This window comes from Narcine bancroftii, chromosome 2 (genome assembly GCF_036971445.1).
Source record: "Narcine bancroftii isolate sNarBan1 chromosome 2, sNarBan1.hap1, whole genome shotgun sequence".
Taxonomy (NCBI): Eukaryota; Metazoa; Chordata; class Chondrichthyes; order Torpediniformes; family Narcinidae; genus Narcine; species Narcine bancroftii.
Window position 1 is genome coordinate 146885204 of NC_091470.1, and position 27044 is coordinate 146912247.

Genomic DNA, 27044 nt, shown 5'->3' on the forward strand with positions numbered 1-27044 from the left:
CAAAAAGCTGAAAGTGGCTGTGGCAGTCAGTAAGCATAGTATAACATGAAGCTGAGATGATCAGTTTTACTTAATTGTGATGCTTGAGTAGATTGTAATAATGTTAACACAATGATGTTTTAGACATTCTTAGTGCTTACTTATCCAGAAGTAACTTATGAATAATATAAAAATAAAAACAAACATTTACAATTGCATGTTAAGTCCTCTTGTTCTTTTCTACCAGAATGGACAATGTGAAACTGGTCTATTCCTTGACAGTACCCCTGCCTTTAATCTACGGTTCTCTTTTCATTAGAAAAAACAGTACATTATCGTCTCTACACGACTTTTTATTTTGCTGTTGAAGTTTTCATATCAGCTGTGGATTTCAATTTGCCAAAGCCAGTCTGGATGGTACATCTTGACAGTGAATGTTGTTACATGGACTAAAGAGAAGGTTACATGATGGTTACAAGCTGAGATTGATGATTAAAATATTTTACTCATGCTCTCCCTTCCTGGGACTGTCCAGTCCAAGTGTCAGGCTGTGGAAGAATGACAAGAAAACACTGCTCACACTGAATGAAAATTGAGAAATTTGCCAGCAAAAATCCTATTGAAAATTTCACTGATAGGTTTTTATTTGCTAAGTTTACAGAATCAAGGGAAAAATGGAGTTACTAAACAGGCCAATCATGATTATAATTGTTGGGTGGAATATTCTAGAGTGGCTGAATGACTTGTTCCTCTTGTGTGGATCAAGCGACACCTTAGACACATGCACCCCTCTGTTCTTTAGTTTTTCACTTTCAGTATGATCTTAAGAATCAGAATTCATTGTCATGAACATGTCACAAAATTGGTTGTTTTGTTGTGGCAGTGTCACAGTGCAAACATTTATACAAATCACATTTCAAAATAAATGAAAGAGTGCAAGAAAAAGACAAAGTGAGGCAGTGTCTGTGGTTCATTGTTCATTCAGAACTCTGATGGCGGAGGGAAAGAAGCTGTCCTTGTGCTACTGAGTGTTCGTCTTCAGGCTCCTTACCTTTTTCTTGATGTTAGCAGTGTTGGAACCAAGGGGTGAAGTAATCATGGAAAATATGCCTATGTACTATTCATTATGTATTCATTAATCCATTACTATGCAACAATTTACTATTTACTTCAATTATAACTGTTTAAGGGAAATTTTAATGCAATTAAGTAACAGCCACAGTATGTAGAAAAAGTTGGCTGATTATAGTATGTGTAGAATTTGCTGCCTCCAAATGCAAAGAGAGAAAATACTTTCATCCCCAAGGTTACACTGCTAATTGTAAAGCACACATGGGAGAAAAAGGATAGCAGATAGGAGAAGTTAGACAGGATGAGGTTGGAGGAACCATAGGGACAGTGATTTATTCTGAAACAGGCCAGTGACAGGAAGATAAGTGATAAGAGTACCATGACTGAGAATGTCAGAGACAAACAAAATGGATAAACCAATTTAGTAGAAATAATAAGTCATAAGGATACACGGGAGGTGTTGAGTAGAACAGAAGACTATGGCCACACGAGAACAAAGAAATAATTAGAAATATCTGGGGTATGAATTGACTTCTGATCAAAACAACAGGATGTTCTGGCCTTGGGGATTAAGATAGGAGGTCTACACCATCGATAAGTGCAGAGCAGGAAATTGCTTGAGATAAATTTTATGCAAGGAGTTTATCAAAGAAAGCCAACTCGTGGTCAATGAAACAATGTTGATCTATATAAACAGAAGAGACTGGACAGTAGGAGTCAGTCTTGGGGAATAGCTCACTGAGCAGGTGACCTATGAACTAACGACTGAACCAGAGCTCTGTTAAGCTTTATTCTTGTACTATGTAATAAACTGATTGTGAAACCGAATACCTTCTCCTATCACTTCATTCAACGAACACGCTGGACTCAGATGACACATAGCCCAAATTGAGGGTAGGGTAAAGCTAGAGTCCGACAATTTGGTGATACAAATCACATTTCAAAATAAATGAAAGAGTGCAAGAAAAAGACAAAGTGAGCAAATGTCTGTGGTTCATTGTTCATTCAGAACTCTGATGGCGGAGGGAAAGAAGCTGTCCTTGTGCTACTGAGTGCTCATCTTCAGGCTCCTAACCTTTTTCTTGATGTTAGCAGTGTGAAGAGGACATGGCCTAGGTGGTAGGGGTCCTTGAGGATAAAGGCTGCTTTCTTCAGACTCTGGCTCTTGTAGATGTCCTCAATGAGGTGAAGACTGGTGCCCATGATGTCACAGGCTAAGTTAACACCCCTCTGGAGTTTTTTTCCTGTCCTGACATTTGGCACTTCTGTACCAGACAGTGATGCAAACAGCCAGAATGGTCTCCACTGTAGTAAGTTCTTTTAAAGAGTCTTTGTTGACATAGCCAATCTCTTCAAACACCTCACAAAGTATAGGTCCTTCCTGGCTAGCCGCCTTTGTGATTGCATCGATGTGGAGGCTCCCGGATGAATCCTCAGAGATGTTGACAGCCAGGTATTTGAAGTTGTTCACCCTCTCCACTGCTGAGCTCTCGATGAGGACTGGTTCATGTTCTCTTAATTTCTTTGCTCCCAACGAAGGATAAAGAACTGCGGAAACAAAAACACTCAGCAGGTAGGATGGCATCCATGGAATGATTGTATGATGTTTTTCACGTGAACCCTTCCTCACAGTTGGAAGATTCCAGAGGAAAAGTGTCTGGGAAAAGGAAGGATAAGGTACCTGTGTGTGAAAGAATTATATGTCCTAGAAAGTGATCAGGTGTGAGTCAATTATGGTAAACCACAGGCAGTGTCAAAAGAAACCAGTTTCACTCATCAAGGACCCCCACCACCCAGGGCACGCCCTCTTTCACTCTGCTAACGTCGGGGAAAATGGAACAGGAGCTTAAAAACGAGCACTAGCAGCACAAAGGCAGCTTCTTCCCCGCTGACTCCTGAACGAACAATGAACCACAGGTACTGCCTCACTTTGACTTTATCTTGCACTATTTTTATTTATTTTGTAAGTGGTTTATAAATGCATTATGACGCTGTTGCAAACCAGTGAAGTTCATGACATACTCATGACAAAAAATTCTGAATCTGATATTTTATGAGACAATATCAAGGGAAAGTAAAAGATATACACTGGACACAGTGTGCAGTTAAGTGATGGAAGGTTATGTGGCAGAAAGGTTAAAAAGGCTGTCTGCGCTGTTATAACAAATTTCTGATTTGCAAACAACCCAGTTCAACTGCATTTCGAAATGTCAATTTAAGTCACTGAACCAATATACTAAAAAAAATTATTTGTGAGAGCATTATTATTATTCCACATTATGATTGGGTGAACCATCTAACCTCTCCATTTTAGTTATTTTTAAAAAAAGTTAAATTGAGTGGTTAAAAATTGATTTTTTGTAGCCAACCTTTTGAGAAACTGCACCAGAGAGGCAGTGTCCAAATTACAAGAACGGTGTACTTTTCAACAACTTTCCTGTCAACTTTTGATTTATTGCCATGAATCCGTACAATTACTTTCGCCCTCAAGGTAAGTTCTAATTTTCTTGGCTCATCTCCTGTGGAACACTGAAAATCTTATGACCCTGAGGCTGTAGTCCTGTGTGTGCAAGGTATGTGTGTACAATAGAGCAGTGATTATTATGCACTTCTGGATTGAGAGTACTGCAATTGATGTATAAGGAAGTATTCTTATTCTACTTCTGTCTGGCTGCCCTGACATGAAAAAAAACTGAAAATATAAGCTGGAAATATTCAATAATATATTTGCGTGATTAAAAACATTTCCAGTCAATAAAAGGGCTGGATTCTGCTGCTTGGTTGTGTACAAAGTGTTGGTGAGTTTCTGTAAATTCCTGTTCGGGATCAGAGTGGCTGGAGACGAATCAAGGCTGAAATTTTGTGTGATGTGAAATCATGCAAAGTGGCCGGAGGGAGAATTTCACCCACTCTAAACTCTGGGTGGTGAGGGTCCTTGATGATAGATAGGTACTGCTTTCTTGAAGCACCACTCTTACGATGTTATTAATGGGGGGAAGACTGATGCCCATGATGGCGCAGGCCAAGTTTACAACTCTCTTTTGTCTTTTCCTGTCCTGTGCATTGCACCTCCATACCAGGCAGTGATGCAATCCGTCAAAATCTCCACAGTTCACCTTCCAGGGCTTTTCCCCCATATGATCCTACACTAAAGCTTATTCCACGTGGTAATCATACTTTTTATTGAAACCCGACATGACATCTTTAATAGAGGAGAAACCAAATCTTTTAAAATACAACTGGTCGTTAGCATCCTTGCAAGTGTCCATTGTTGGCATTCGGAAATCAATTCTTCAGCCTGATTAATTTTATGATGTTTAACCAATATCCCCTTTCAATTTCCTATCGAAAGCATCTGTACCCAGCAGAACCAACTCTCTGCCAAGAAGCTGTCTGCACAATTTCTTAAGTAACCCTTTTTCCCACTCTTCACCAACTTTTCATCTGTAAATTTAATGATATTAAAGTGTCAAAACGCTCCCTGAAAGTACCTTTCACGACTTTAATGCATCGGCTCGTAATACAACTTGCACCCCGGTAATTACAGTTAGAGCTTCTCATTGAGAAGATGCATTAATATTTCTAAAGAAATTAACGAGAACATTTTCAGGTTGCATTTTACTTTTATTTTTAGTCGTTCTACTCTTGAAAGAACAGCTATTAAAATTATTGTACTGTTTATTAATTAGATTTAATTCAAAATTATCTAAATCTGGTTAGTCTTTAAAAGCATTGGTTAATATGGATCGGTAGCTGCAGCAGCTGCTTATTAAGAACCTTTTAAAAGCCTTTTAAAATTAACATGATTAAATGGAGTAAAACAACTTGATTATCGATAATTACAACACCCATTTCCGGCAATCTCTGTGAATAACCCTTCTACTTCAAGTGAACCTGACGAACAGTAATTTATAAATGAACTAAGTGTTTGGGCAGAAGCGTGCACAGTAACTTGAGTGCAGTCAGTTTCCTGTTCCAAATAGCAACAATAACCTTTCATAATTACCAATTTATAGCAGGGAACAGACTTTGAGATGGAATCGGAGCCATCCAGGTCCATTCACCTTTAACTAATCTTCTTCATAAATCACATAATCTGGGTCCACATGCAGATTCTATCTCTGAGTTAATCCTTCCTCATGTTATGTTTACCAATTAATTACTCATGAACACTTTTTGATCTTCCTGCCAATTGAAACAGCTTCTATCCACATTCTTTATTTTAAATATCCTTATTAGAATCTCCCTTCCCCCCCCCCCCACCTCTTCTGAGAATAACTCCACTTTCCATGTCTACTAACATAAAGTTCCCCATTCCTGGAATGATTCTAATAACCCTCTTTTGGAATTTCCGCAAAGGTTGCATGTCGTACCTCAGGAAATGATGAGTTTCATAAATTTTATGAAAAATTGTATACTTCTGAAGTGTTGGAAGATGAAACTAAAATTGATCATTTTTAAATCTCATTTAGCTTTACCTTTTTTGAAGGATAAGGATATCAAGGATTTAGATGCGTTTTTTACTGTTGAAGAAGTGATGGATGCACTTCGATCTATGCCTCGTGGGAAGTCTCCAGGAGATGATGGTTTTACTTCTGAATTTTATAAAGAATTTCAGGACTTATTAATTCCTTTATTGAAACAGGTGACAGAGATTTGTTCTTTTCTGGATTCTTTTTTTAAAGCAATTATTAGTTATTCATTAAAAGCAGGGGCTTATAGACCTATTTCTTTATTGAATATAGATTATAAAAATGTTACCAATTTTTACCAAAGCTAAATATTTAGCAGATTTAATTCATGAAGATCAAGTAGGTTTTATTAAAAATTGATATTCAGCAGACAGTATTGTAAAGTGATTTCTTTAATTAATGTTTCTCGGAAACAATCTAACCAACCAATGGTAAGTTCTCAATGCAGAGAAGGCTTTTGATAGAGTGGAATGGAGTTTTTTAATGTAAAGTTTTGGAGAAATTTCATTTTGGGCCTTTTTTTATTGGTTGGATTAAGGCTAGAATTGTGACAAATAGACTGGCATCTTCACCTTTTATGTTATCCAGATCGACAAAGCTGCCTTTTGTCACCAGTTCTATTTGCATTGATTGGCTCAGATTATTAGACAAGATAGTAATATTAAAAGTATTAAGGTGGAGGCTGATGAATATAAATTTGTTTGCAGATTTGTTGCAATGCATTGGTGGTGTTGCTCCGAACCATGGCAAACAACTGATTCAGAGTTTTATGTTGTAATCTTCTCTTATTTCTTTTTCTTTTTGGGCTAGTTTAGAGGGGGGGGGGTGTGGGGTTGAAAGAGGAATATTTACAAAAACATCATGTATGTATTATGTTTTTCTTTATTTGTATGATTGATCATGATTAATAAATAAAATTGTTAGCGATGTGTTACCCAGATCTTGTTAGTAGACATGGAAAGTGGAGTTCTTCTCAGAAGAGGTTGGGGGGGGGGGGGGGGGGGAGATTCTAATAAGGATATTTAAAATAAAGAATGTGGATAGAAGCTGTTTCAATTGGCAGGAAGATCAAAATGTGCAAATTACAGTAAGGTTTGTTGTGGTGCGCTTGCATTCCAGGCTTTTATTTATTTATCCCTCTATTTATAACCAATCTGCCTTGCCACTTCTCATGATTTATCCCCAATCTCTGCTCCTGGGCTTCCTTTAGAATTGTGCCCTCAGCCTAAAATCTAACACTTCACATTTTATGCATTACATTTCATCAACTACATGTGCACCCATTCCAACAGCCTAAATCCCTGCTGAAATCTATCATTACTCTCTTCTCAGTTTCCTGCTTTTCTGAGTTGTATCTCTTCAAACTGTTCCCTGTACACCCAAGTCCAAGTCATTTATATTAAAATCAGTGTTCCTTTTATTGGGCTCCAAACAACTTGAAGCCCATTCAAAACCAATGTTCAGCTTGCTGTTTCCTCGCACGAGTATTTTTCTACCTTTAATGCAGATATTTTTCACCGGGTATCAATCTTGTTAACAGCCATATTGTGAGCAATACTGTCAAATGCCTTCTAAAACTCAATGAACACTGAATCAATAGCATTTTGCTCATTGAATAAAAAATTCTTGTCAAGTTAAAAACAATTTGCATTCCAATTTATTGGAGGTTCAGATGTTCTTTGGAGGTCACCTGCAATGGAATAGATTCGACTGAGAGGAAGGGAGAAAGTGAATGTGAGGGAGACAGAGAGTGACTGAGAGCATGACTGAGAAATGGGAACAACAGAGGGAGATTGAGAAAGAGAAAAAGAATGAGACTAACCTACTGCCTGGGATAGGCCTTTCAGCCCAATTTGTCCATGCTGATGAAGTTGGAATTGTGGAGAGGAGTCACGTGATGCAGAGGAGCCAAAGCTCCAGGGAAAGCAAAGTGAAATTAACTAAAAACAGCCAGAATGTTTTTAAAAAGTGCCAGAAAAAATAATATACGTCAAAGGAATGGGGAGAAAGGATAAGAAATCCACCCCAAAAGAATTGCTGACTCTAGCGCCCCGTGACAACCAGGAGCAGTGGCTTCAAGGTGGGGAAAAGAGAGTGGGGGGACCTCCAAAGGGCTCATTGGTCTCTCTTCCCAAAGCTAGGTCTGGGACAGAGGCCTCGCTCTTTCCTGATTAGACTCAAGTATCAGCTGTGGGTGTGAGGGAGAGAGGTGACCCAGTAGAGTTTGAAGGGGGCAAAGTCCTCTTATACCCAGACATAAGTGTGGTGATTTAAAAAAAGACGCAAGATGTTTGACCCAGTTAAGAAACTTTTAAGGGATATGAGTTTTAAACTTTTAAAGAATAAGCTTTATATTTTTACACCCAACGACCCTGAAGGTGTTTTTGCCTCGGGATGAGAAGAAATTCTTGCAAAAGAGGCATTGAGATGTGCAAACACTTTAGTTGCCGCCCAAGATGATCCTCAATGGAGATAACAGGAGAGAGGTTAAATTTTAATGTTAATGGCTTAAATGGGTCAGTGAATAAGAAGAGAGTCTTGGCACAGGACGTTTTAATGTGACTATTCATGGATGTGGTTAAACAGGCAGCTGAGACCCATACTCTCCCAGAGACCTTCTTAATAGCAATAATTACAGTGCTCCCCAAAAACAATAAGGATCCATTGAAGCCATCTTCTTATAGACCAATCTCACTTCTGAATATGGGCTATAAAATAATAGCCAAAGCTCTGGCAAACAGATTAGCTCGATATTTACCAGAGTTAACCAACTCAGATCAGGTGGGGTTCGTACAGAAAAGGCAATCGGCAAACAATATAAATAGACTGCTTAATATATCTGGTGCAGTCAAAGGCGGATCCAAGCGTAGCTGTCACCTTAGATGCAGAAAAACCTTTGATAATCTGAGGAGGAAGTACAGCACGTTCGTTGAGGTGTGGCAACCACACTTGTGATACATTGGAATGTGGGTGTGATTAACCTTCTCAATGCCTTTTTTTTTTAAAGCAACAATGGATATTAGGCTCACACCAATTCTGGAATGCAAGATTAAGGAAATAACTTTGAGTCACCTTTTGCACCTCACCCCCCCCCCAAAAAAAATTTCCCTGTCTCTTTTTTTGTGTTGTTGTTTTAATGTATTTCTATTGTTATTTTCAGTAATTAATGTTTATTTTTTTTTGTTAATTTGGGGAGGAAGGGAGGATGGGGAGGTGGGAGGAGGGAAAGGTGGGGGGGAGAAGATTCGATACAAAGTGCTCTGTAAAAGGGGAAGATTGATCTATAAAGCACGAGTCTGTAAAATCAAAAATAAAAAAGAAAGTTGGAATTGGGGCTCATCCAATTTGCATGTCCTAAGCCTTTTATGCTTCAGGTGCTCTGTGATTAGTAAAGGATTGCTTAAGGTAGTATGTGAATGGGAAGAAAATGTTTGAAAACCACTGTAGCCTTTCCTATCCATAAAAATGTCCAAATGAGAGAGGTGGTAGGAGTAGAGGAGGTTGACTGAAGAGCACACCATGCCGATAGTTTGAAAGGTTGCTCCAAGTATTTCCCCTCCCAACCATCCTCACCACTCCTTGGAATTGGTCCCATTTGTTTTGAATGTTCTCAGTGAATCAACTTTCATCATTCTTTCAGGCACTGCATTTGAGACCACAATACTTCCCATTTTCCATTACTTCTCTCTCTGGTTACACGGTCAGTTGTGCTCTAAGCCATCCAGATATTAACCTGAACCCATTCCAGGATCGTGAGCACCAGAGTCCATGCTATAACGCAAAATATTTTATCACACTCAAACCATTCACTTAAAATGTTGACATTATTTTTGTTACAAGCACAACTGACACAAAAAGAGGTAATTCAGCCCATCAGGTCCATGGCAGCTCCCTGCAGAGCTTCCCATCAATCCATCCTATTTCCTTCTCACTCACCTACTGCTTATTGATACTAGGGTTGACTTACAGTGGCCAACCATCCTACCAGCATATTCTTGGGATGTGGGAGGAAACGAGCGACCGGATGAAGTGCCGTCAGTGACAGTGGAGATGTGCAAACTCTGGCTGTGAGGAAGTCTACTAACTGCTGCACCACTGAGGAGTCCTAATGGAATCTCAGACTTGAAATAAGTATCTGCAAGGTAAGAAGAATATTGCAGAAAATAGTTTTTATTTTGAAGAGAACAGTAATTTGCGATGATTCACAAAGGATTAAGGTGTTGAGGAATCCTATAGTTCCCTCAAATGTCAGTGTTTCATTTTGTTGCTGAAACAAATCTGTCAAGGCTCAGGCCTGACAGTCAAAAGGAAAACTTTTCTCTTACAACCAATAAGTCCTTAGCAACTGTAGTCACTCCTGTACCATAGAGCTGGAGCAACTAATTTTCACAGCAAGTCTCAATAAAACACATTGCTCGTTTTAACATTTTTTTTTTGCTCTGCTGACTTGAACCTTCGTTTTAGGATGCCGTCATTTTAGGATGCCTTCGATGCTCTGTGATTAGTAAGGCATTACTTAAGGTGGAATATGAGTGGAAAGAAAAAGGTTGAGAACCACTTGCTTAGGATCGCATCAGATGAGTTTCAGAACTCCAGTGAATGTCAGTTTGGATCTGTGTCTAGTCTTTGGAGTGGGAGCTGAGTACAGAACCTTCTGACGTGGATGTAAGTGTTACCCCACTGAGCCAGATGTGACCACTTTGAACCAGTTATTCTACTCATGAAAAGTGACTGTGTCAGCCACAAAATGAAACAGTGCAGCGGCTGGAAACACTGGAGCGGATCCGGCAGCTTCTGTGGGGAAGGAAATGGGGAACCGGCTTTAAGATCAGCAGAAAAAGGGAAAATGTATCTCTTGCAATTGGATACTGACTAAAATGAGCCTGGCGACAAATGATGCCTCAGAGAGAGTGCACAGAAATGAGAGAGTAGGTTGGAAAAACTCAGCAGGTCAGGCAGCATTCGTGGAAAGACAAAATGAATACACGTAGCCAGTGGATCATCTAACATTAAGAATAGTTCGGACACCACTTCCTTTGAATATCTTTCAACTTTGAGCAGGAGAGGTGTTTTGCACCAATTGAATGATAAAATATTACCTACATTTCCAATTACCACAGTTGGACAAACATCGAATGGTTTTCCATCCAAGAAATGTTTAAGAATGGCAGGAAAGGTTAAAGAAGTTCAACATCTATTGTCGAGGAGGAAATCCATTTAAGTGGCAGATTTCAAACCCACTTTTGGCTGCTTGTTGCACTAATGCTTCATAGCTTTCTTTTCCTTGAAGAGTATTTATTCAATTGTTCAAGGCAGTTCACCATGGTCGAACGCTTCTCAAATTCTTTCTTGCAGTTTCGTTGCAACTTCTCAACTTCCTCAGTGGACCAATGTAAAGCTGATGCTAAGATCTCTTCCTTTTCATCGAAAACCTCCTGGAGAACATGGCAAATTCAACCAATGAATCAATCAACAGCACATGTATGAATTTAGAACTCTCTACGCTAGAGCAGTAGTTCTCAACCAGTGGGCCATGTGGGTCTTTAAAAATGTTAAATAAATACTTTAAATTAGATAAAGGTGAGTTTCTTACACAGCTGCCTTTAACTTGAAAATATTGCTCAGTCATTGCCATGAGTGGGCTGCGGCAGGTTAGGGTGGAAGCCAGGTGGGCCTGAGACTGAGAAAGGTTGAGAACCACGGTGCAAGAGCTTCCTGTGCAAACGGGAGCGAGTGCTGCTGTGGATTTTTAATCTTTAAGATTTTGTTAAAACAAGACTTAATTACCAAGACCCAAAGATCCCAATTAGCAGTTCAGAATTCCTCTGTCTGAACATTTGTTGGTCCAAGTTTTCGGTGTTGATAATTGGGGTATGTATCAAACATTTACTGATGAAGTAAAATGCAACACCACTCTGCTGGTCCTTAAATCTAACCCACTCTTTGTAATGACAGTGCTAACGGTTTAAAACTTGGTCCAACTTGTGCAACTTTTCCACTCATAATAGAAAGTAGTAAATCAATGGTAATGATAGCAAGACTAAATTTATTAACTGCATTTTTAAAAAAAGCTATTTTCCACATCTAGACTTTATTTCAAAGTCTTCGGAAAAAAAAACAATCTAGAACACACATGTCAAACTCTGGCCCGCGGGCCAAATTTGGCCTGTGATATAATATTTGGCCTGCAAGATCATTTCAAAAATGTATTAGAGGTGGCCCGCCCTGCAGCGAGAGCCGATGCTGTTTTTTGGTAATGTCACCCCCACCATCCTCCCCCTTTATTGCACATCCTTCCCCATTGTAACACGAGAAGTCTGTCGATGTCATCAGCCGGCAAGCCAGTTGGAAGGCTCCCCGCACAACCAGTCACTTCTCCCACCTGTCGAGCGGTGCGGCGGATGGGCGAGCGCCTGTGATTTCCTGTCGGCGTGACGGGCATGGCAGGCTGCGCACGGCCCCCGGGCAGCGCGAGCCCCGCGCGACTGGCACCGGACAGCCCTTCCACAGCGCGAGCGCACTTCTCCCGGTTGCCACGGCCTTCAGCGCTTGCACCCGCGCGGACCCCAGGGATGGCTGGTTTGGCCCTGCACGTGAAGAGAGAGATGGTGGCTGTCCACAAAGGCTGATCGGCAGCGCGCTGGGCCTGAGTGGGTGGGTAAGCAGGGGTGGGCAGAGGGTGTAGGTGAGGAGTAATGGGCAGGGGAAGTTATGGTGGTGCGAGGGGCAGTTAGAGGGAGGGATGAGTAGAAGGAGGGGTGGATAGGGAAGAGGTAAAAGGGGAGGGGCAGGGCGAGTAGGGGAGGGGTGATTAGAGGGTGAGAGACGGGTAGAGGGAGGAACAGGTTGAGGGGAGAGGCAGTAGAGGGGCGTGTATAGGATGGGGTGGGTATAGGCAGAGCGAGTGGAGTGAGGGGTGAGTAGAGGTTGGGTAAAGGACTGGTCAGGTAGAGGGATGGTGGGTCGAGGGTGAATAGAGGCCTAGAGCCTGAGGAGTGAGCAGGAAATGCTGAGTTCTGATGCAGGCCAAAATGGACACAGCCTGTGAATGCTGACTACATCTCCACAGGGACCAAATATGTTTCCCTCAGGTCAAGCAAAGGGTGAACTTGAGCTACCTACTCCTGACCTGTAACATTATCCTCCTAAAGTTATATCCTAAAGTTTAACATTACATATGTTGAAAGAAGAGAAAACATGCAGATGTGGTTGAAAATTTTCAATAAATATTTAGTTCGGCCCTTGACTTAGTCCAAGTTTTTAATTTTGGCCCTTCGTGAATTTGAGTTTGACACCCCTGATCTATAATTCACAGCAGTATAAATCTATCTGACCTGGTCCAGACAAAACACGAAATGCAATATTCAATCTAATGCAGCTGTGTCAGCAAGTAAATTTATTATACCTGTAGTTCCCTGGTTGATAAGGCAAGCTCTGGACAAGATTTCTGCCTCAGGTCTTCAATTAAACGTTGACTCAGCTGGGCAGGATGACTGGACACTGCAACGAAACTATCAATTTCAGTTTCTTCTACAAGCTTTGAACCTGGGGAAGACCAGAGTGTTCATATTTTATTTTAATGCTACAAGAACATAATATAAAACAGAAAAAAAACTATTTTAACAGTAGTTTCACCCTATGTCCTCTATCTTATTTTTGGAAATAACAGTAGCAAGCAGTATTTCTGCAAAACCATGACTGCTCCACAGTTAGAACTTAAATAAGAGCAGGAGTAGGCCATCCAGCCTGCTCCAACATTCAATGAGATTGTGGCTGATCTAATGATAAGCTCATTGCCACCTACCTGCCTTTTCCCCCAAAGGGCCAGTTGATGAAGGAGACAAAGACGATGTGGTCAAACAATAATCGTGGCTTTTAATCGCAGAAACTAATGGTACAGTAATGAAAGACAATGGGTGCATACACAGTTATACCCAAGAGGAGTGTCTTTAATGGTAGAGATAATACATGGCCAATGTTAGTCCAGCAAGGCTAGCCGAAGGGAAGACAGCTTAGCAGAGATTCACCACACCCATATCCATTAATACCCCTACTTTGTAAAGATCTATCCAACCTTGTCTTAAAATATATTTACTGAGGTTGCCTCCACTGCTTTAATGGACAGCGAATTCCACTGATTCACCACCTTCTGGGAAAACCAGTTCTTGCTCATCTCCGTCCTAAATCTACGATCCTGAATCTTGAGGCTATGTTGCCTAGTTCTGGTCTCACCTTACCAATGGAAACAACTTACCCTTCCTCTATCTGATCCATGTCTTTTATAATTTAATATATTTCTATAAGATCCCATCTCATTCTTCTGAATTACAGTGAGTATAGACCCAGATGACTCAAACTGTCCTCATGGGCAACCCCCTTCAAGTCAGATTATAGAGCATTAAGGATTTATTTTTACCACTGTCAGACATATCTGACTATTTTCCTGTCCTTACTGGAAAATGCCATTCTGAAAGTAAAAGCAAGACGCGAGAGCACTCAAGATTTAGAATTGAGATGACTTGCATTTTATATCTGAATCCCAAAGAAGAGGCAAAGACTCTATGGTGACAAGTTGAACAGAATATTTTAAACTTTCTCATAAATTAATTCAGACTGTATGCCTGCTGTAGCTTGAATAGCTAACTCATCAGAGACCTTCAAGGAAGAAATTTGATTGCAAGAACAAAATAAAATCAATGGTTTTTTTGCAAGATTTTTGGATATCTTTTATTATCAGGTCTTCATGGAACTAATGCTTTGAGAATTATGGCAAATGAAACTATTAATGTATTTAGTACCAGACATTAAAGGAAGATTCTTTGCTATTTTTCCCTGAGTCACTACTTAACTAAGTAGTAAAATGCCCAAAATATTCAACAATCACATCCTATACTGAATGAATTTTGAAATACAAAGCAAAAAAAAGATCAATATAGATATGCCATTTTTTTTTCTCCAAGTACAATGACCTTAGTTAACAATCATTTTAAAAATAAAAATTAATTTGAACAACTGACATCTCGTCTTATTTATATTATTTCAAAAATGTGAAATTTGAAGTAAATTTTAGAAATAAAAATAACTGATGAAAATTCTGATACATATTAATCAGACTAACCATCTTTTCCAAGCACATTCCTAAACAGCTTTAGTAGTTCTACTGCTTCACGTTGTTCATCTCTGAGGTCAAGAGCACGTTGGAGGGAGTCTTGTATTTCTTCAGCATGTTTTAAAGATAGCTCCATTTCCTCTGCCAGTTCAGCAGATGGCACATCTATCAGCGTCTAATATACAATGACAACATACAATGAAAGCTAAAGATTTTCTAATTAACCTACTTAAATTTCAAGACTATATGCAAAAGCAATTAGGTACAAGAATCCCACTGGGTCCAAGTTGTGTCCCAATTATCAGCACCAATTTCAACATATTCATCCTTAACTGGAAAAATTGGGTCATGAAATTCAAGCTGCAATCCAAGAATTGAGAAACTGTACAAAATAAGGTGGGGAAGGCTCATTGAAGAATTTCTCTGTTAAGGGAATTGGTAACGATTGAAATAGGTATTGTATCCTTGGGAAGATATTCATTTTAATGCAATTTACCCTTCCTATCAGTGTTAGTGGTAAATCTTTCCAATGTTCTAAGTCATCTTGTAATTTCTTCATTAATGGCTGATAATTTAATTTGTATAGATGGCCTCGATTATTAGCTAGTCTAATACCGGATTGCTTGTGTTTGCCATTTAAATGGTGATTCTTTTTTAAACTTTGTAAAATCGTCATTATTCATTGGCATTGCTTCACTTTTATTTGCCTTGATCTTGTACCCCGACATTTCTCCATATTCCTTCAATTTCTTATGTGACTCTTTTATTGATAATTCTGGTTCTGTTAAGTATACGATGATGCCCTCACTGTTCGCTTTAGCGATAGAACCATTGGCAGAACTGATAAGAACAGAAAATAAAATAAGAGATAAAAATAAAAGAAATATAAAATCAGTCTATTTGCAGATGATATCATAGTATACTTAACAGAACCAGAATTATCAATAAAAGAATCACATAAGAAATTGAAGGAATATTGAGAAATTGGACCCTTATATAATGCTTTAATCCAATTAATATGTTTCTCTGGTAGGTTGAACCTCTGTAATACTTTGAATAAATAATTTCATTCTACCCTGTCAAAGGCTTTCTCTGTGTCTAAAGCAATAGCTACTGTTGGCGTCTTATTCCCTTGTACTGCATGGATTAAGTTAATGAACTTACAGACATTGTCCGTTGTTCGTCTTTTCTTCATAAATCCAGTTTGATCTTGTTTTACTATTTTTGGTACACAGTCGGCCAATCTGTTTGCTAATAGTTTTGCTATAATCTTATAATCTGAGTTAAGGAGAGATATTGGTCTATACGATGCTGGTGGTAGTGGATCTTTCCCTGTCTTTGGTATTACTGTAATTATTACTGTTTTACATGAATCTGGCATGTTCTATGTTTCTTCAATCTGGTTCATTACTTCCAGGAGAGGAGGAATTAGTAACTCTTTAAACGTTTTATAGAATTCTATTGGGAGTCAGTCCTCCCCAGGCATTTTATTGTTCAGTAGCTTTTTTTAATATATCATGTATTTCGTCTATTTCAAATGGTTTTATCAATTTGTTTTGCTCCTCCTTGCAATTTCAGTAGTTCAATTTTAGCTGGAAACTCATCTATTTTGCTTCTTTCCCTTCGTTCTCAGTGCGGTATAATTGCTCGTAGAATTCCTTAAAGTTTTCATTGAGGTGGGGTAGGCTCAATGACAAATTCTTTTTCTCCCTTTACAGTCAATGAGAAGATCTGTGAATAATGATTTCCTGTAGACTTTCAGAAAAGAAACCCGAAGTCTCAGCACGCGAAGAAAAACCAAGTTGCAGATGATGAGGTCAGGGACGATCTGTTAATAAAGTGTAATTTAGATTTTTTCACTTGGTGCAAGATCATCCTTGACCTCCTTGAAGAGTTTCCCTTAATTTTGTACTCATCTCAGGAGATTGTTTAATCATAGGTGGGTTGCTGATGCAAATAAATGACACTAGAACACACCCCATCTGGATGGATACTGGTCTGGAAATGAAACTAGTGAGAGGAGTCACGTGATGGAGTAGTGACTGGTCGGGTAGAACCAGCCCTCTCCAGAGAAAAGAAAAAAAAAGTGTGAAAAAACAGAGCTCAATAAACATAAAATACAGGAAGAAAAAGACAAGTTACAGAGAAGAGACACAAGATGGCTCCCAAAAGAGAAAAAGTAAGAATAACCGAGAAAAGGGAAGAAGGAAAATCACTGGAGAAGAAAGAAGGCGGCCTTACCTGCACGTCGGAGCAGAGAGCCACGGTGGAGAGGAGCGGCCGATCTCCGGTGTTGGTGAGTCCCCAGAGGAGCGCAAATGCGCATGCGCGAAGAGTTGCGTGTGCGCAGCGCACAAGTAAAAGAAAAGGTTACCGCCTGTGGGAGGGGGACTTAGCTGAGGAGCGGCCAGCTGAGAGACGCCCAGTATCAGGGCGTTCGGCTGGGGGAAGCAAACAAGAAAGAAGAAAAGAGTGGTGAAAAAGAGAATGAAGGGCGGGAAGAGGATGAGCGGCAATGGGGCGAATGGCAAGGGGACGACCTGAGGCAGGAGACCCAGCAGTGGGTTGACCTGCAGCGGGAGGCCCAACAAGGATACAGAAGCAGCTCACCAGAGAAGGTTGAAGATACAAAGATACAGAGAAGAGAAGATGACACAGACATAGATACAGACACAGAAGAAGACCAAGAATTACAAAGAAAAGAAGGTAAAATAGAAGGACAAAGTTTAAATAAAGCCTTTTTTGAAGAACAAATGAGGTCATTAAAAGAATGGCTATCATTAGAATTTAGTTCAATCAAATAAAAAATGAAAAGAGCTGAAGACAGAATGCAAAGCTTAGAGTTGGTCATGACTGAAATAGGGAAAAGAGTAGAAAATGTGGAGGAATGAGAAGCTGCTGTAAAAATGGAGATAAATGATTTAAGAGGGAAGTTGGAAGAGAGCGAAAAAAAATTAAAGAAACACAAGATATATTGTCACAAAAAATTGACGTATTGGAAAACTACAGTAGGCGAAACAACATAAAAATAGTGGGCCTGAAAGAAGGCAAAGAAGGGTCAGATATGAAGGAATTTATAAAAGGATGGATCCCGAAGGTGCTGGGAATAACAGACTCACATGAAGAAATAGAAATCGAAAGGGCACATAGAGCATTAGTACCGAAACTGCCACCACATCAAAAACCAAGATCCATAGTGGTAACATTTGTAAGATATACGACAAGAGAAAACATACTGGAGCAGGCAAGAAAGAAGGTTAGAGAAGATAATAAGCCGTTGGAATATAAGGGACAAAAAATATTTTTTTACCCGGATATAAGCTTTGAACTTTTAAAGAAGAGGAAGGAATTCAACACGGCGAAAACAATCTTATGATAGAAAGGGTATAACTTCATATTAAGACATCCAGCGGTACTCAAAGTATTCATTCCTGGGGAACGGAATAGACTGTTCTCGGTCCCAAAGAAAGCCCAAGAATTTGCTGAACATTTGCAGAACAGGAGAAGAAAGGAGGAGGAGGAGTGACAAGAAGGACGACCGGCAAGAAAATGTACAAAAATGTTTAATAAAGTAAAGATAATGTAATATATAAAGATTTAAAAATGGATAGGAGAAGGGGAAGAAGGAAAAAAAGAGAGCTTTGTTATGTATAGGAAAATAGTATTCTCTGGGGGGGGGGGCTGGGGGGGGAGAATAAGGGTCACTGTGAAATCGGTTGACGTTTGCGAGTAAGTTCGCAAACTGAAAGGAAAGGGGAGTTGTGGATGCCGTCAATGGACAGGAGGCAATCCAAGGAGGGGAGGTTCATTTGGGGTTAAAGGGTTATTGCTTGTGGGGATTGTTGGGGTATTTCATGTCGTATATTGAAATTAAAAAGGAAAACTTAAAAAACAGTAATGGAAAAAAGGGATGGAGGTGGTGAAGAGGCGGAAAAGAAATGAAAATAAAGATATAAGATGGCTACGTGGACTATATGACTATAAACATTAATGGAATATATAACCAAGTTTAAGTGTATCCCATTGTGGAAAAAAAAATCACATATAATTTAAAAGACAAAGTTACATTGATTGGGGAAACCTGGGAACCATATATGGAACATAACAGACCACCACCACCTAAAATGATAAGAAGATAAACACGATCAGATTTAATGTGAGTAAGTAGATGATACGTCTTTTTTGTTTGTATTCCTTTTGTATAAAGATATTGTTTTATTGGATTTTATATATCCAATATTTACTGTTTTTGGAGGGGGGTGGGAAGGGGGAAGAGAGGGATGGGGGAAGAGAGGGATGGGGATGATATTGGTTGATATAGTTCATAGTGTGATAAATAAAGAATTACAAAAAAAAAGAAATGAAACTAGTAAAACACAGAAATGCTGGAGGAACTCAGCCGGTCTTGCAGCGTCCATTGGAAGTAAAGATACATTATCAACACTTTGGGCCTGAAACATTGGTAATATATCTTTACCTCCTATGTGTGCTTCAAGGCTGTCTGAGATCATCCAGCATTTCTGTGTTTTGACTACAATCCCAGCTTCTGCAGACTTTCACTGGCAATGAATCTATTAATTTCTTCACTAATAAACAGGTTCTTTATCTTAAATTTAGAAAACATTATATTGTCTAACAAATACCTGTAAAAGCTCAATAACTGATCAAATTTTCCATTTATTCTGGACACATCCAAAACTTTGCTGTTGATAGATTATTGGAGTTGTACCTAAGCAGGAACACCTATTGTGTATGTTGCCCAAACATTTTCACTGTGCAAATTCTTCAGATATTTTGGCCTACATACCCCAGATGAAATAAAGTATCCAGAAATGAAATAAATGGGGACGTTGTTATTGTTTTGTGTGTCCTAGAGCAGTGTTTCTCAACCTTTTTCTTTCCACTCAAGTACCACTATGCCATAGGTGCTCTGTGATTAGTAAAGGATTGCTTAAGGTGGAAAGAAAAAGTTTGAAAACCACTGTTTTAATCGTACCTAATTGATTCATTATGTGAACGGTTTCATAACTCCAAAGGAAATGGGCCAATGACAATTTTTCTGAAGCAAAATATTTCAGTAACAATTGGATCTAGAGCAGTGATTCTCAACCTTCCCTTCCCACTCACGTAGCACCTTAAGCAATCCCTTACTAATCACAGAGCACCGATGGCATAGGGATTACTTAAAGTGGTATGTGAGTGGAAAGAAAAAAGGTTGAGAACCACTGATGTACTGTTTTGCTTCTAGATGGCTGAATTCTTTGTTGTCATTCATTCACAAAGTTACCCAGACATTGAAAGCTAGGTGGGAATAATAGAGTTTGGAATGGTTGAATGGAAGTTTCCACTCTGTTCATTTGCTTTCACTATGTACAGTTCTCGGTTTGCTGAGCAAAGTGAATCATGGCATTTGGACAAATGTGAAATGTAATCATGGTCAGACACGGGAGGCCAAAGGGGATATTCCTTTTCTCAATTGTTCTATCACGCCTTTCACATAATATTAACCCTTTCAGACAATAGTTACTAGGAATGATTTACTTGTTAAAGAGCTTGGCTTCTAAAAATGAACTTTCGGTATTTTTCTTTAATCTTTCCCTTGTTGCAAGCCACTTTAGCTTATTGGAGACAACATACAGTCAAGATATTAATCAAGTGCATTTTAGTTAGAGTGGAGCTTTATCCAAAATATCCAATCCCTTTGAATACCATCTATAAAAATAATTTGAAAATGTATATAATGTCATGCTTCGGCCGAACATAAATACTCAGCAGTATTTAAAAAAAAACTTTTATTAAGCTGTTCTCTCTTACCTGCAAGTCAGATTCAGACATTGTTATAATTTGGGCAAAGTTTTGTCCAAGTTGATTGACGAGGGTTTTCCAATTATTGGAACTCTCAGCAGAATCCACACAGTCTACTGATTCGCCAATATCAAAATTTGATTTTGCACCCATGCTGAACTTCATTCCTGTGGCTAAATAAGAGTGTTTACTGGTAGAATATATTAATATTCAAACTAAGAGGCATCCAGCAGCCTTTTCCAGTAATGTATTCAGTGGTGTTGAACAGGGTGAAGTTGAAATGACATTGTGGTATTCACAAATGAAAGTCTGAACAAAGGATGGATTTGGCTTATTTTATTCTTGCAGTTTGATAGTGTTCCCATTCAAAGGTGTACCTAGTCCTTAAATAAATTTTATCCTTAGGGCTTTTGAATTAACTGAAAGATCCTTAATGAAATGAATGTGGTCTGCTCAAGTCTAGTTCTTGTGTCAGGGAACTCAAAGTGCACATTGGTGTCCTTAAAGAAGGGCTGATGCCAGGAAACTATTGCAGATTGCTGTTTTGAGCTCAGGTGACAAAATGGTGTAGAACTATACTGCCTCTATGTTCAACACATTAGCATTCCTAATAGTATTTAAGGTAAAGGTGACAATGAGCTTAGGTATGGATTGTCAGTGCAGACCAGCTGCTGAATGTTGACATGAGGTGTTACAGCTACTGCATCACCTTGCCAGAGTGCTAGGTTCCATGTCAACCTCTGCTGCTGTCCGTGTGGAGTTTGCGCACATGCCCTGTTATTTGGCCACTGTAAAGTGCGCCTGATGTGAAGTTGAGTGTAGAATCTGAGGGGAATTGACAAGAATGTGGAGATTTTATATATATGTATATAAATTTTTATAGGATTAGTGTAAGCAGGTGGTTTCACGTCAGCATGTATACAGTGGAACAAAGGACCAGTTTCCATATTGCTTCTGTTGATGACCATGTGTCGATACAAGGGTAAAACTTGAAACATGAACAAAAAACACTAGAACATGAAGTTCAAAGTCAGTGTGCATTTCTGTGAAGCTGATAAGAGTGGAAATCAATCCACAATTGGCAGGGATGTACAGGCTCAGCCCAATCTGTAGCCGTTCATGCTCCTGAGTCTGAATCTATAGAGTTAAATCCAATTTATGAGATGGTTGTGCAAAACTGTTGGCGGACATTTCAGTGCAATCTTGAAGGAGTACTGCCCAAATGGAGTCATTATATTTTGGATACTTAATGAGGCTAGGCACATACAAATGATCCCATGGATGTTTTTTGAACAGATGCAGTTATGATCGAGCAAATATTTACCCCTCATTCTACTCTACAATTATACAGATTATTTACTTGATTATCATCAGATTTTTTTTTAATGGGAGTAAACCGACTCTCCGCTTTCTAAATGTTATAACAATAATTTAAGGGGTTGTACAATACTTGGCACGCCCTGAATGGTTCTTTTGGATGGACAGTTGTTGAATGAAATGCACATTCATAATTTTTGTTGCAAATTCCATGTCATTATTTCGCTTATTTTTTTTAACCTTAACTCTTTCAATGTTCATTACTCTGCCCCAAAAGTAATTCAAAGACCCATTGAAAATGCAGGCCCTTTCAGGACACTTTGTAATGTTACTACAAAATAATTTAGATAATTGCAGCTCCTCCTCATACATTAGCAGCTTACCAACATCAACTGGAATCCATTCTTCACCAGTACCAAGGATCATGAATTTTGTGTCTTTTGGTAGATGTACAAAATAATCTTCATCATCAATAATTGTTCCATCTTCTTCCAGCACAACTGTACATGTTTGCTGTGCACCAAGTTTGTCCAGCCCTAATTTTTTTGTTCCTAAACATTAAAAAAATGTATGAATGTGAATGAAAGAAATCACATTCAAGTGTTCAGGTTTACCAATTAAATGTATTTTAATAAGCTTTGCTAAAAATATTTTATTGAACTCTATGCCGAAAATTTTTGGACTTTAATGTACTGAAACTTTAGACTCTTATTGAAGGCAACTCTTATGTACCCTTTATATTTTGTTCATTCAAGAATCAATCATTCTGATGCAGGGCGAAGTGTCACATACATGTCAGACTTGAAAAGAATGGCACTGACATTTTTTTCTCCCGAAGAACATCAGCAAACCTGATATGTCTTTATAATTCTACTGCTTTATTCCAGATTTGTTTAATTAATTGAATTTATATTTCCCCTGCCACTGAGGTGGGAATTTCAGGTGTTTCATCTGTCTAGGCTTTTACTCCAGTAATATAGCTATATATTACATTATAATACAGTCTAATACATACATACACCCACATATGCACACACACAAATATGTGTAATTGGACATAGGAGAGGAAAGTGAGAACTGATTGGGGAAGAGGGTGGCTCTGTGAATGCAGAGTAGGAGGAAAGGAGACAAGAGGGAAAAGGAAAGGGAGACAGAGCTGAAGAAAAGGAGAAATAGGGATGGGGGGCAAACAGAAACTGGAAAAGTCGATGTTAATACCCTCCAGTTGGATAGCTACCAGATGGACTACGAGGTGTTCCTCCTCTAATTTACAGGTGGTTTCAGTCCGGCAGTGCACAAGACCATTGACAGACATGTCAGCTTGGGAAAGGGGTGGGGAATTGAAATAGGTTGGCATTGGGAAATACCCACTATCTAAGCAGACAGCTTTCAAAATAATTGGATCTGCACTCATGAATTTAATTTGTAGGACTACATGGAAAGAGAAGATGAATGGGACTGATAGTGTTATACCACATTAAAATTAGCAAAGATTCAATAGCTTCCTTTAATGTTTTAAAATTCTCATTCTATGACTCTTTGGTATTCACCAAACCTGATCCCTGGAGGAGAGAAAATCCTATTAACCATACGCCAATGTTCATATGGTCAGCAAATATTTTCATCATGGTCCATACACTCAAATCCGGACTATTACCATATAATTGCAAGGAACCTGACGCTGAACTTTTCGCCTGTCAACCATTTCCCCTGATGAGCCAATGTATAATCCAATTTTCTTCAGATTATGTGGAGGTTTAATTTCTGGAATGATTGGCCACTTGAGGCTGCCAGATTTGAGCAAAGTGACAGAGTGACCAGAATTAGTTTGCAATCCTGCCATAGTCCATCTCGACAACCGTAGTGTCAAAGCTGGCCCCACTGATTATCCCATTTTGTTTGAACATAGAACATTACAGTACAGACCTTTTGGCCCACAAAATAAAACTATACCTCATAACCCTCTTTTTCTTTCATCCACGTGCCTGTTGAAGAGTCTCTTAAATGCCCTTATTGTTCCAGCCTCCACCACCTAGCAACACATTCCAGGGACCCATAATTCTCTGTGTTTATAAAAAAAAACCCCAACTTACCACTGATGCCTACCCTAAACTTTTCTCCCTTTACTTTGAACAGATGTCCTCTGGTGTTTGCTACTCTGACCCTGTGAAAAAGGCTCTGGCTGTCTATCTATGTCTTTCATAATCTTGCAGACCTCTATTAAGTCACCCTTTCATCCTTCTTTACTCCAAAGAGCTCTGCTAAACTTGCCTCATAAGACATATTTTCCAATCCAGGCAATCACCTCTGCACCCTCTCCACTGCCTTCCAATAATGAGATGACCAGAACTGAACACAATAATCCAAGAGCCATCTCACCAGAGATTTCTAGATATGAAACACTACCTCCCAACCCCTGAACTCAATTCCCTAATGAAGGCCAGCATAGCCTTCTTAACTATCCTATCAACCTGCATGGCAACCTTGAGAAAAGTATGTATTTGGACATCAAGGTTCCTCTGTTCTTCCACACTATTAAATATCCTACTAGTAAACAAGTGCTGTCTTCAGGTTTGACCTTCCTAAATGCATCACTGCATTTTTCCAGATTGAACTCCATCTGCTACTTTTCCACCCAAATCTGCATCCTTTCTATATCCTGTTGTAACCTAATGATAACCTTCAACACAATCAACAATACCTTACTGACCCTTTCCTCTACTTCTTTATTCAGTTCATTTATAAAAATCACATTGAGCAGGGGTCCCAGAACAGATCCCTGCGAAACTCCACTAGTCACTGACCTCCAGGCAGAATACTTTCTGTCCACTACTATTTCTCTGCTTTCTACAGGCAAGCCAATTCACACAGCCACAGTTCACTTTCTGAATGAGTATCTCATGAGGGACCTTGTAAAATGCCTTACTAAAATCCATTTACACCACATCTACTGCCCTACCTTCATTAATTTCCTTGTTACCTCCTCAGAAAACTCAATTAGGCTCATAAGGCACAACATTCCCCATACAAAGCCATACTGACTATCCCCAAGAAAATGGTACTTCTCTAAATGCTCCTAAATCCTGCCCTTAAGGCGACCACGTTTGCCATTCTCCAATCCTCCAGCACCTCTTCTGTGGCCAGGGAAGTTGCAAAGATCATCGCCAATGCCCCAGCTATTTTTTTCCCTTCCTTCCCTCAGCAACCTGGTATTTTTTCCCTTCCTTCCCACAGCAACCTGGGAATATCGCGGGTTGCTGGCGACTGTGGTTGAGGGATTCACAGTGGACGGTGAACTGCTGGAGACTGGCTGAAGGAGTACCAGGTATTGGAACCAGGATGCGAGAGGGTGCCAAAGGCACAGAAGGCTTCCTGATCATGTCAGAGGTTCAGCTCGGGCTGCCGATGCTTTGGACTGGGGACTATGTGGCTGCGGCAGCGTTGGAGGCGAATCTATGGACACTCGGTGACACTGCGGGGGGGCTCTCTTTTGCTTCTCTTTCTCTGACTACAAGAGGCACTTCAGGCAAATCTGCCTTACAGCAGACAAAAGCAACTTCCATCTAATATTGCACTGTCTTTATCACATTATTTAAATTGCATCTTGAATCGTGTCTTGTGCCAGGGAGCAACTGGCCATCATCTGTAAAACACGGAAGTCGGCAGATAGTGGATGAAGTGAAAACACAATGCTGGAGAAATTGAGTAGGTCAAACCGTAGCAAAGATAAAGACAGATAATCAGGATAAACAGTGTCCTTTATATGGCAAAGATAAATTGACATAACCAATGTTTTGGGCTTGAGCCCTCATCAAGGTATGAGCAAAATGTAGGCAGTTTATGAAGGGCCCTGTTTGACCTGTTGACATTTTTAAGCATTGTCTTTTTACTTCAACCACCATGTCTGCAGATTGTCCTGCTTTACTTCCGTCTACTGCAAAACTCTGTGAAGTCTCTTCGAGGGATCCCTACCCTGAAGAAGTTCTCCAAAGGGAGTTTGATGAGATCCTCTCTCAATGCTCCCACGATGTAATCTCTGCAGCCAAAGTCAATCCCTTGATGAAGAGCTTAAGCCCGTAATGTTGGTTATGTACCTTTATCTTTGCTACTTGAAGGCCCCGGGCCCGGTCCCGCCAGGTCCCTCCAGCTTGGTGGTCCTGACTTGGGCCTTCAGCTGGACCTCCCTGAAGTGAGCCCGGGCGGAAACCCCCGTCCCTACCTTTGTCTCTTAGATCTGCCAAAGACCTGACGGCCACACCGAAACGTTTCAGGCGATTGCAGCCGCAGATCCTGCAGGGGAAGCCGGCCGGATCCGACCCCTCGGGGCCCGGGCTCCACGCCGCCGCCATTGTTGTCAAGGTGACGACGACGCATGCGCCGCCAAAGTTGGAGCCAAACTGCGGAACTCTGTCCCATTGAAGTCAAGAACGGACCGATGTCAACCTTTTATTACCCGTTCACACACCACCCTCAGTAATCCCTCTGGGACACCAGGTCGGGGGTGACCAAACTTGTTTAATGCAAGAGCCACATCGTATAAACCTCAGCTGCAAGACATGAAAACAATTGGAAGTAATCCCTGACTAATTATGAAGGGGTTTTATGGGAATGGAAAATAAGGTTGAGAAGCACCGATCTAGACCTTCTCTTTTGTCATTATTAAGCATAGGTGCTCTGTGGTTAGCAAGTGAGTGGAACAAATCACTGGATTCGATAGTTCTGACCCACTGGGTATTTGCAGCATTTTCTGTTGGTTTCAGTGTTGTGATACTTTTGCAATGGAATTTAATATCTAGCGCACGGTGAGGCTGCCGGATAGAGTCCAGCGATATTGTGCAGCCTTTGATTTATCGTGCACCATCAGAACCGCCCCCTCCCCCGATTCAGTGCTGCATCAGTCTCCTACGTGCAGTGATGCATTTGATTCACAGACCATTAGATTTCCAGACAGCGTGAATTATTTGTAATTATTAAGCAGAGGTGGTCTGCGGTTAGTAAAGAATTACTGTGTGACTGGAAAGGTTGAGAAACACTGCTAAGGAGGGTTTTCAGTGCCTTAAAAACTACAGTTCCCAGAATGCTCTAGTTCCAGGTTTCTTCAATTTTTTACTTTTCAAGAGCAAAACTGGATCCGTGATTATCACCCATTCGTTTTAAAATCGTTGGATTAAATCATTTCCAAATAAACGGGCTGCCAATCGTCCGATGAGATCGGTGATCGATTGGCCGTGCTTTGAGCGGGAAGGCGGTGGGGGGGGCACAAGAAGCTGGAATTTGCAGCGGAAACAGAA

The 27044-nt window shown here is 39.9% G+C and overlaps 1 protein-coding gene across 3 annotated transcripts; it reads right to left on the minus strand.

Annotated features, from left to right (window-relative positions):
* Positions 1-26140, minus strand: dffa (DNA fragmentation factor, alpha polypeptide). 3 transcript variants are annotated; one of them, XR_011351674.1, is made up of 8 exons: positions 25973-26140; positions 22137-22304; positions 20446-20609; positions 14641-14806; positions 12928-13067; positions 10626-10957; positions 9459-9657; positions 1-527 (listed from the first exon to the last, which is right to left on the minus strand). XR_011351674.1 is itself a non-coding variant. In XM_069918483.1 (6 exons), the coding sequence occupies exons 1-6, from the start codon at positions 26100-26102 to the stop codon at positions 10790-10792; spliced, it is 936 nt and encodes a 311-aa protein (XP_069774584.1). In that variant the 5' UTR covers positions 26103-26140; the 3' UTR covers positions 9677-10789. The 3 variants fall into 3 exon arrangements, 1 of the variants encoding a protein (XP_069774584.1); XR_011351673.1 differs by lacking the exon at positions 1-527 and having other exon boundaries at positions 8061-9657; XM_069918483.1 differs by lacking the exons at positions 1-527; positions 9459-9657 and having other exon boundaries at positions 9677-10957.
* Positions 26141-27044: the final 904 nt, after the last annotated feature.